At 54.5% G+C, this 9,938-nt stretch overlaps 2 protein-coding genes across 2 annotated transcripts; both read left to right on the forward strand.

Annotated features, from left to right (window-relative positions):
- Positions 1-3,725: 3,725 nt before the first annotated feature.
- On the forward strand, positions 3,726-6,500 carry CORC01_08107 (uncharacterized protein; the record flags this gene model as incomplete). Its single annotated transcript, XM_022619742.1, has 5 exons — positions 3,726-3,762; positions 4,063-4,183; positions 4,243-4,283; positions 4,348-4,777; positions 4,832-6,500. 5 exons carry the CDS (start codon positions 3,726-3,728, stop codon positions 6,498-6,500), a joined length of 2,298 nt encoding a protein of 765 aa, XP_022473806.1.
- Positions 6,501-8,996: 2,496 nt separating this feature from the next.
- On the forward strand, positions 8,997-9,626 carry CORC01_08108 (uncharacterized protein; the record flags this gene model as incomplete). Its single annotated transcript, XM_022619743.1, has 3 exons — positions 8,997-9,083; positions 9,244-9,365; positions 9,545-9,626. The coding sequence occupies 3 exons, from the start codon at positions 8,997-8,999 to the stop codon at positions 9,624-9,626; spliced, it is 291 nt and encodes a 96-aa protein (XP_022473807.1).
- Positions 9,627-9,938: the final 312 nt, after the last annotated feature.

A 9,938-nucleotide genomic window follows, 5' to 3' on the forward strand; every position in this document is an offset into this window, starting at 1 on the left:
GCATGAGGTGGTGTGGCATTGGCAATCGCTGCTGAAAGCGATTGGCCATGCCATGGCCATGCCACAACACGCAATTTTGCGGGTTCCGTCAATTTTTTTGAAGAAAGAATTGATTGCTGGCTGACCTTGCCGGGGACAGACAGACTGCAGCTCAGATCTGTAAGTATCGTATCAGGCTCTAGATTCAGTACGGTAGATGATTGCCATCCCCTTCTCGACTTTGTAAGACATGCAGCAAACCCCGTTATTGCAAAAGTTGGTCGTTGCGTTGTTCTGGCTCGGACCTCCGGCGCGCAAGACAGTCAGAGGAGTTGCAGAAGCCACGCCACGACATGCACGACAACACACACAGAGGGCAAACCAGCGGGACGGCGACCGACATCTGCCAAGCAAGCATGCCATAATAAGGTACCTACGGATACGCTCGGGTACCGAGCTAACATGCTGGTGGGCGTGGCTAGCAGAGGTGGGATGTTTAACGCTGCCGGTCCATCTCGTTGCTTACAGATCTCCAGTGTCTGTTCCCGCATCTGCTAACGAAATGGGTTGGGATGCCTCATGCCTCACTGCATTTTCCCTGCGCGTTAGCTGCAGGAGTCTGAGGGTTGCCGTTGTCTGCGTACCCCTACCAAAGCTGGAGCATACAGCAACGTTGTGCTTGGGCTTTTCTTTTCTTTTCTTTCTTCATGGGCATCCCAACTTCCGACTCGTCCGCCCTGTTTGCCCGGCTCTTGCGCTGCAAGGCGCTGGTTCTGCATTGCATCACAGCAAATGGGACCTCGCGACGACACACGCCCTGCAGTGCAGGTTCGCTCCTTGTAGCCTACCGGGCTTAACGGCAACGGCTAAAACTTTTTTTCGTATTCAGCTTGCCCTCTCAGTTGCTGGCTGTCCACAAACGGCTTCAACTTCACTTGCTTCAAGTGATCGGTTGCGCCTCAATTGCAAGTCCTGCCTTCTTGCGGACACACATCTCATTCAATCTTCTTTCCTTCTCCCTCGGACCTCACTCGATGATCCAGTTGGTGACATTCGGCCCGTCGGGGTTAGATGGGGGTTGAACCATTCCTTATCGCCCGATGAAAATTTCATCAGCCCTTTTCTTTCTTGTTGCTTCTGATCCAATGCAGCCTAGTCTGACTACAGTAGTGGCCAGACAGGGGCGGGGGGCGGGGGACACCTCCGATCCAGTCACCACCAGGTAGACCCCCGAGCCAGCAAAGGAAGATCCCGCGCGCGCGCCGGCAGTGTCTTGACACATGAGTAGGTAGATCACCAAGGAGGAGAGACCTCTCTGAGATGCCCATGAATAAAATGTTGCTGTGACGTGAGAATGTACAGTTCCCTTAGACACCCGCACGAGAACAAGCATCAAGGCTGACCCAGGCGATTATGCAGTAAGTACGGATAGAATGTGATGTAATCATCAGAGATTTTGGTACAGTCTCTATGAATGCAGCAAAGATGTACGGATAGACGATAGCACATTTCACATGTTGGCCAAGCTAAGTATGGGGATACGAAATGCCTCCCAGGTCCCGCTGGGGGAGAAAAGAATAAAAACGTGTCAGTGTGTCTTGTGCGGTCTGCCCAGGTGGGCAAGTACCTCACGCATGTGAGTTGCGGATGGATACCTAAGGCGAGATAGTTTTTGGTGATGTTGTAGGAGGAGAGGCATCCATCCAAAGTCCCTAGACCATCATTGGTGCTATCCTAAGCGAGGAAACGTTGGTCAGGGAAACTTGAAGACACGAGAACCCACCAGCAATTCTTTCTCTTCGTTCTATTCTATTTCTCCCTGGGTTGCCCTCTCAGCTATGTATTGTCGGTAGACGCGCAGGGCCGCGTGGAACAGAGGTACATAGGGGACGCAGACGCAGCTTACACCGCCCATCCCAACAGAGCTGTGGTCAGACCTGTGGCAATGGAAGCAGGACAAGTAGACTGACTGTCTGTCAGTTGGCAATAGACAAGCACACAAGGCCTGCAGGCATTGAAAGTGAAGTGACCGCCAGTGCCGCCCAGCCGCCCCAATCCAATATGCACCACGTCCCGGTCAGTCTAGTCTAGTCCAGTCCATCCCAATTGCAACCCACTTTCGATCCGATTGCCATCCCATCCCATTCCATCCGTTCTCGCCGTCCCCATCCTCTCTTGTCTGTCCACGTTTAGAACGGTGAACCCCATCTTTCTCTCTCTCTTTCTCTCTCTCCTCTTCCTCTCGCCGTGTGTCTATTCTGTCTCAGTGAATTTGTGTATGTATACCGAATTGGACACCAGTCAAGTAGTTTGTAAGGCACCTACCTTAGGTATCCGTGCGGTAGGTACGACGGTACCTACCGCGAGAGACGATCCCTCGTCGCCAGCGCCTACATTCACGCTCCACGCCCGTCCTCCCTCCGACCCCTGTCCCTCCCGTCCTTATCCTGCCTTCCGCAGACGCCGCCCACCTCATCCTCCATCTCCCCAATTCACCCACGCACGGCACGGCCTCACTGGAGACTTTTCTCTGCTCCTGCTGGCACCGCGTGGCTCTCTCCTCATCCCATCATCCCAATTCTGTCACCGCACCTCCCTACAATCCCCTACCTCCCTTTTACCTGACCGTGACTTCCCTAACTGGTACCCGCAGAGGTGTCTTTGCCCGAAACACACCACGCCTCTTACACACCTCCCGCACAGCCCGAGGTACCTCACCTGTCCCTTGGTACCTGCCTGCTTGCTTTACTTTTAGACGCCTCCTCCAGCCATTGCCGCTCTCCACCACCTTGGCTCACTCACCCTCCTTCTATCATCCCGTCTCATTCTCTATCCTCTATCCTCTCTACCTCTTCCCTCCATATCCTCGTTGTTTCTTTCGCACCGAGCGAGACTGTGTTTGTCTTACGAAAACGACAGACAGCTCAATCCTAACCAGTCTCCTTTTCTTTCTTGTAATCCTAAAATTCGTCATCTCCTTCGACGATCACGCCCCCCCTCCCCGTTCTCTGTCCTCCCCAAGACTGGCCAGTCTTCGAAACACAACACCAGCTCGGGGCAGCCAATCCATTCGTTACATAGACAGAAACTTGCTTGCACATTCACATTCACCTTGCGGCAAGCTGTCGACAAGTGCCCTCAAACCTCGCATCATCCCTTGACTGTGCTCCGCGGCAGCTGTTATTGTTGTTGCATCGCATCGCCGTTTCCAAAGGCCCATCCAGTTAGCCCACTTCAGCTCGACCAGCCGCCCCCGACTTCGACTAGCCACTACAGGCGACACGTTCGTTAATTCTGCTGCATCGAGAGAAGCCTTGGTTTTCGATCCTGCGCCACTAGACTACCAGAAACAAGAGAGACTGTCGACCCTTCGCCGAATCGCTTCATTTCCGTCGCCCCAAACCCACGCCCCGATACGCTTGCCAGCGTCGAATGGGTCTGACGCCCGACGCACCCACAGACGCGCCCACCTGCCCACCTGCTGCCGCCTAGTAAGGGGATTCGGAACACAGGAAGCAGAGGAAAGGAATAATCAACCACCTGTGCGTGTGCGATACACGGGTCGCTACACCCAGTTCGACCGTAATCGACGATTGAACGAAGCCACACGCTGGCCCCTGTTCCATTCGGCGTCGTTATACAAGGCCAAAAGCCGTCTGTCTGCGTGGTCGCGAAAGAGGTGTACATAGGGTAGAGCAGGCGACCATTTGGCCCAGCCCACCAGCTAATCCACAATTGGGTCCATCATGGCACCCATGACGCCCCGGCTCAAGATCCTCTCAGGTGCGTCCCATTTCTTTCCTGGCTTCCAGTCTTCCCGCCCGCTCCAGTAATTGCTTCTTCTTGCATCAGTGCGACGGTGTGGATCGGAATTTTGTGTCCCTTTATCTCTACCCGTCAGCCCGGCTTTTCTCCTCCCCATTGCACCTTTCCCATCGCAGACCACACTCGTTTTTCTTCCCCTCTGTTTTTTTCTTTCTTAGTATACCCGTCAATTCAGGGACACAGGGACCGGTGCTCTTGCATCGTGTCGAGTGCAATACAGAATGGCCGACGACAGCGAGCTAATGAAGACGTGTGTAGTGGGAGGAAATCCAGTTTCTGCCTTTCTTTCATGGAGATTACAAGCGACGAATGCTTGCGACGTTACACTGGTGTGGAAGTCGGGATTCGATCACGTTGCGCAATACGGAATTTCATTCAAGTACGTCGCCCTTTTCTCTCCTGTGACCAGTGGGCGCACATCTAATCAAATATTCCCAGGTCTCCCATATTCGGGAACGAACGATTTAAGCCGCGACATGGTAAGTTCCCAATCCTCGATTGAGGGTAAGGGACTGGAACGTTGCTAATATTCTGAACCCGCAGTTGTACGCGTTCCCGAAGAAGCCGCACACGGCGGTGGCCCATTCGATTACGTGATTCTCTGCATCAAGGCTCTCCCCGACGTTTACGACCTCGCCGCCGTGATTGACGCCGTCGTCACTCCTCAGCACACGTGCATCCTTGTCAACACGACCCACACTCTTGGTGTCGAGGCCGCTATCGAGGAGCGATTTCCTACCAACGTGGTGCTTTCCCTGGTTTCCAATGCCGAACTTTCTCAGCTCGGCCAGAGCGAATTTGAACACAAAGGCTCAACGGAAATCTGGGTCGGACCTTCTTGCAAGAATGAGAACATCCCCGGCGCAATCCAGGGGGACATGGCAGAGGCATTGGCGATGACATTGAACACTGCCCAGGTTGACTGCAAAGTTTCCCAGAACATCCGTCAACAACAGTATGAGCGGGTCATTGGGTAAGTTTCGATATGTTTGGGCCTCATCTCGCAGCCTCGCTAATTTGTCTCTAGACCTATTGCTTTCCACCCCGCCAGCGTCATCTTCGAGACGGCGAGCCACGCCCAATTGCTCGAGAAGGTTGGTGTGAAGGACCTAGTGACCGGTGTCATCGACGAGTTGCTTGCTTTGGCAGACGCACACGGCTGCAAGTTGTCTCCCGACTTCAAACAAAAGACTATTGACGAAATGACGAAACCCACAAACTCCGAGAGTATCATGTGGCAGGACTACATCGCAAAGCGACCGATGGAAGTAGAGACGTACTTGGGCTCACCGATAAAATTGGCCAAAGAGGCCCGCGTTCCCGTTCCTCGCATTGAGTCGCTCTACGCCATTCTGCATAACCTTAATATTGTCAACCGCCAGAAACCGCCCAAGCCTATCGATGCAACAATGGCACCTCCTGGTTCGCCAACACCTCAATCCCCCCTCCCGAGGATGTCATCAGCAAACGGTGCCCGACCCATGATGAACGGCAATGGCATCCCCCCGAACCGAGGACCGCGCCCGCGCAACTCATCAAACCTGGGTCCGGGACCGCCGCTCAGCATGCGTCGACCCCCCACGAACGGTGGCCCTCACAATGGTTTCCCTCGCGGTCCCCCACCACCGGGATCTCGGGCTGCGTCGAGACGCGGGTCTATGGAAGGAAACGACTTGGAGGAGTTCTCACATCTCATGATGTACGACGATATTCCGGAGGGTGGAGAACCTGGGTACAGCCATGGCCCCGAGGGCTCCGAATTGGCGATCCGCGAGCGTGAAATGGAGTTGCGTCAGAGAGAGCTGGCTTTGAGAGAGCGCGAGATGCGAATGAGATCGAGGGGTCCTCCCCCAAGGCGAGGCCCGCACCCAATGCGCAATAGCGCTCAAGTTTTCGACGAGGAGGATGACGACGACGACTACTTCGACCCCAACTCTGGACCTCCGGTTCCGATGATTGACCCAGACAACTTCGATATGATGAGCGTAACCTCACGGAAGACCCGGAAGGCAGCAGCAGCACCACCACCCACCCGTGCCCAGTACCACAAGAACGAGATTTACGATGCTGGAGGAGCACCAGCTGCCAGATCCTCCCGATTCCGCCCCAACTTTGGGCGCAATCGTTCGAGCCAGATTGCTGGTATCCCTGGTGCGAATGAAAACATCCTGGACGACCCCCTATTTTCCTACTCATCGAATCGGTACGGTGCCGTCGACAGAGGCACGATGCAGGCAGGCTCGAGAGCAAACTCGCTGACGGCCTCACGTCTGGACGAGATGCAAATGGGTGGAGGCCCCATGGCCATGGGCATGAATGGAGGCTTTCCGCGACGAGCTAGCCAATCTCCCGGAAACCCATACAGTCCCTCGATCCGAGGTGGCAGCGGCCGACCGTCGCCACCAAATGGATACCACGGTCCTCCGATGAACGGTCGCCCGTCTCCTCCCGACGGCATGCGTCAGCCCGTGCCCCGATACCCTCCCGGCCATGGTAACGCAGTCGCGCCACAGGAGGTTGAGCAACATATCGGGGTGAGCGGTCTTGTTCCTCCACCCAAGCAGAAGAACATGAGAAGTCTGACTGGTAGTGCAAGCGCCAGCGCGGGCAGTGGTGAATCACAAAATGGCACCGAGCCCTCGGCTCACAGCAGCCAAAGCAGTCTCGGACAGAGACCGACCATAGGAGTGCGGTAAAGTCGCTCACAAGGCTGCTTTGATCGCTCTATTGCATTGACGACGGCACGGCCGGCCACATGGAACGACATGGACTTGCTTTGGCCCGATTGCGACCCGACCCGAACACGACGATCACGTCTCCGTCTCTCTACATATTCATGGACCCAGGCTTGCGCTTGCATCCCGTTGGCCTCAAGAGGTCTCTCCACTCCATGGGAGTTCCTCACATATCGATGCGCGGCAACATGATGACGACACGAAACGATTAGACAGCATTCGGTCTATCATTCGCGGCAAACCACATAGTTAATTCGACGACTTTTCCTTTTTCTCAATCGGACGCAAGTCCAGTACATACGGCATTGTGACGATGGGGGCAAATTTTCTTCGACTTCTGGTAATAGCAGCATTGGCGTGGACGACATCGATGTTCTTGTTCGGCAGAGGATAACCAGCGTTGGGGGTTGGATAGTAGACGACGTACCGGCAAACCGATGGCCTCGGACTCGTATTCGCACCGAGCTCGGATCAAGGACAACAGTGGACGTTGAATCTTACCATCCTCAAGCCATCTTGGGCGATGCAGGAAGTTGGATGTGTATAAAACGGAACGCCTCTCTGGGCAGTTTCCCTTTCTTTTGTGTCTGTCCTTTACGAAAAACTTTTCTTTTGAGGCCAAGGCACAGCCACGGCTAGTTACGTCGAGGTTATTACAAGTAACGAGCATAGACAGGGGGAGCCGGAGATGGTTTTGATCCGGCAATACAAAGATGGGCAATATTATTGCATGGTCGCGCACAACGATTGGGAGGACATGCTCAGACTGAAGCCTCTCTTTACAAGGGATTTTGGCTTACCATAATTTTTAGTTTCCCGATGTTGAGCGAAGGGTGACAAAGGGTGGAATCCATGGGGATGAGGAGGCAAGGTGTGTAGGGATGCAAAGTTTAAGGGGCAGGCAAGTAGGCAGTCCCTTTAGGGGAGTTCAAATGAACGCAATGGAAGCCAGACACATGCAAGACTTGCATCGTGAAAACAAACGTGATGTCTAGCAGGCTTCTCTTCTGTGGGTGTGTGCGCTACACTTTGACCCCTATTCATGGTGACAAGTTTGGTCGAGAGTGTATGTGTAGGGCTAGCAGTATCCGCGGATGGATGGCTTGTTACAATGCACACGGGATCTACGGAGTTCGTCCAGGAGACCGTCGCTCCGACCGAGGCTTGTATCGGGCACGACTCATGAGACGCTGGCATGTTGATGATTCAGAACTAAGACGTTGTTGTCGACCTGAGGGGGGAAGGGGGGGTTAGGGGAAGAAGGGGTTGGAAGGCGCCAACCGAAGCCACCATCTTGCGAGTCGCCCCGAAGCCGAGGAAAGAAAGGAGAAGAAGAAGAAAGCTTGGGAAGGAGAGGAGAGTTACGCCGTCGACACGTGATGAAGGATATCATCGGTGAGAGATGGGCAACGTGACATGCTACGATTTGATGTGATGGTTTGACATGATACGATGTGATTTTTTACGGCAGTGTCCTCTCACCCTTCTGGAAAGGGCGCTGTTCGGTATTCAGGGGGGGGGTGCTCTGCCTGGACTCCTGGAGGGATACCTTATGCCGTGCCGGGGAGCCGGGACAGTCTGCCCTGGCAGGCAGACATGCCTGGAAGTGACAGCTACGCCGAGAGACTCTTTCTGTGTTTTGCTCGCTGCCCCTGCAGCGTGCGTCTCTCCGGGGCTCCCTAATCTTATCAGCCACGGCCCAGGTACCTTAGGTGTGGGAAGCAGCGAGCCGGAGGGAATGGCTTTACACGGGCCACACAAGTCGACAGGCACCTGCCAGCTGCCAGTCTGGAAACTCAATGACGAAAGGCGCGAATCAGATGTCGGCGTTTTGTTTACTTTTCCCCACCTCACCATGCAGAGTCCCCCCCTTCCCCTCCCCGCCGGCTGCCGTCCGACGACATCCCAAACAATTTGCCATTTTGGAGGAACGGCTTTTGCGTCGCGGCATGAATTAACGACCGTCTGTTAAGAAATCCCCCTCCCCCACCAAACCACTCGCCCGCTCCGCTCCGCCCCCAAAATAAAAAGGCGTTTGGACGAAAGGACGGGAAGAGAGCAGAGCAAAAGAAAAATACGCAGGGGGGTTTGCATGAACCATCTGATGAGTTGTCGATTACCCTGCTCTCATTTTTCTTGGCGCACCACCTACCTTACCTTACCTACGCCTATTTTACCTTGGGGTTGAGGCTCTGCTGTTATTGTTTCGGATTCACGACGACGCGTGGATACGAAGGCGGCGACTTTTTATTTTGCGCGTAGTTTCAGTCGTGAGTAAGCCAGCACGAGGGGTTGCTCAATAGCGAGCTTCAAGGCTTCGACACCATTCTTCTTCCTCTGAAGGATTGTAGCACGGAGGTGTTGTCATCACCCAGGGAGTCGAGTCACGATCTCCTACACCACTTTTCCTGCAGCGCTTAACGGGAGTACGCAAACGAAAAAGCACGGGAGGATAAGATGGCGTCGAGGAATATCGGCATGGGTCAGACCACGAGACCGTCCATGTCGTCTAGCTCCGGCAACGCCATGAAGACGCGGCAGTTGGTAAGTGTTCTTTATCTCGTGTTACTTTCTCCTGGTCTCGTGGGATGCAGTGGTATCGAAAGAAGAAGAGGTGGAGGAGGGAGAGAATGAGACGCGCCGGCGGGCAGGAAATAGGCCAGAGATAGGCTTCATTTGTGCTGACGAGGATCGTTTATCGCAGACGCACCTTCATTCCCAGCTCGCACAGCTGTCTGCCAACCTCGCCGACACAGAGAACTTGGTTCGTATGACGAGCGTCCAGGCCGAGAGCATGCGTGGCTTGGGGGCGTGGCACGGTGGGATGTGAGTTGTTTCCTTCTTCTTTTTCTTATGTGCCTGTTCTCTCAGTGATCCTTTTGACTTTTGCTGTCGTGCTTCCAGCCTCTCTTTGACGCTGGGCCGGTCATCCCCACGGCTCGAGTCGGGTCACGGTTGCTTTGGAGGCGATGAGTACCTGTTTGCTAACGGGGACGCGATAATAGGTTCATGGCTGCGAGTAAGGTGCTCGGGGAAGAGGCCATCAACCGCGATGCGGCGGCGCAGGCGAGGGGTGGGCAGAGATGAGGGAGGTTCTCGGGGACTTGAGGAGAGAAATGTGATGCAGGGTTGCCAGACGGTTTCCGAACGCTGCCAGCAGCGAGAGGCTCTTCTGTGCGTTGTTACAGAAAGGAAAAACGCTAGATGGCTGGTTTTTACATGACGATCAATGAATTTCGAGCAAGGCACAGCAGGATGATGTCCATTCTGTGCAGGACGGGCACGGGTCGGCGTAGCCAGGTCTCTGGTGACGTGATGGGTGCTGAAGGTTGAAACCGTTTGCTTGACATGACACCTCGGTACGGGAAACGGCTTCGCATATCAGTTTTGCCTGGTGTC

Source organism: Colletotrichum orchidophilum (assembly GCF_001831195.1).
Source record: "Colletotrichum orchidophilum strain IMI 309357 chromosome Unknown Scaffold_67.1, whole genome shotgun sequence".
Lineage (NCBI taxonomy): Eukaryota > Fungi > Ascomycota > Sordariomycetes > Glomerellales > Glomerellaceae > Colletotrichum > Colletotrichum orchidophilum.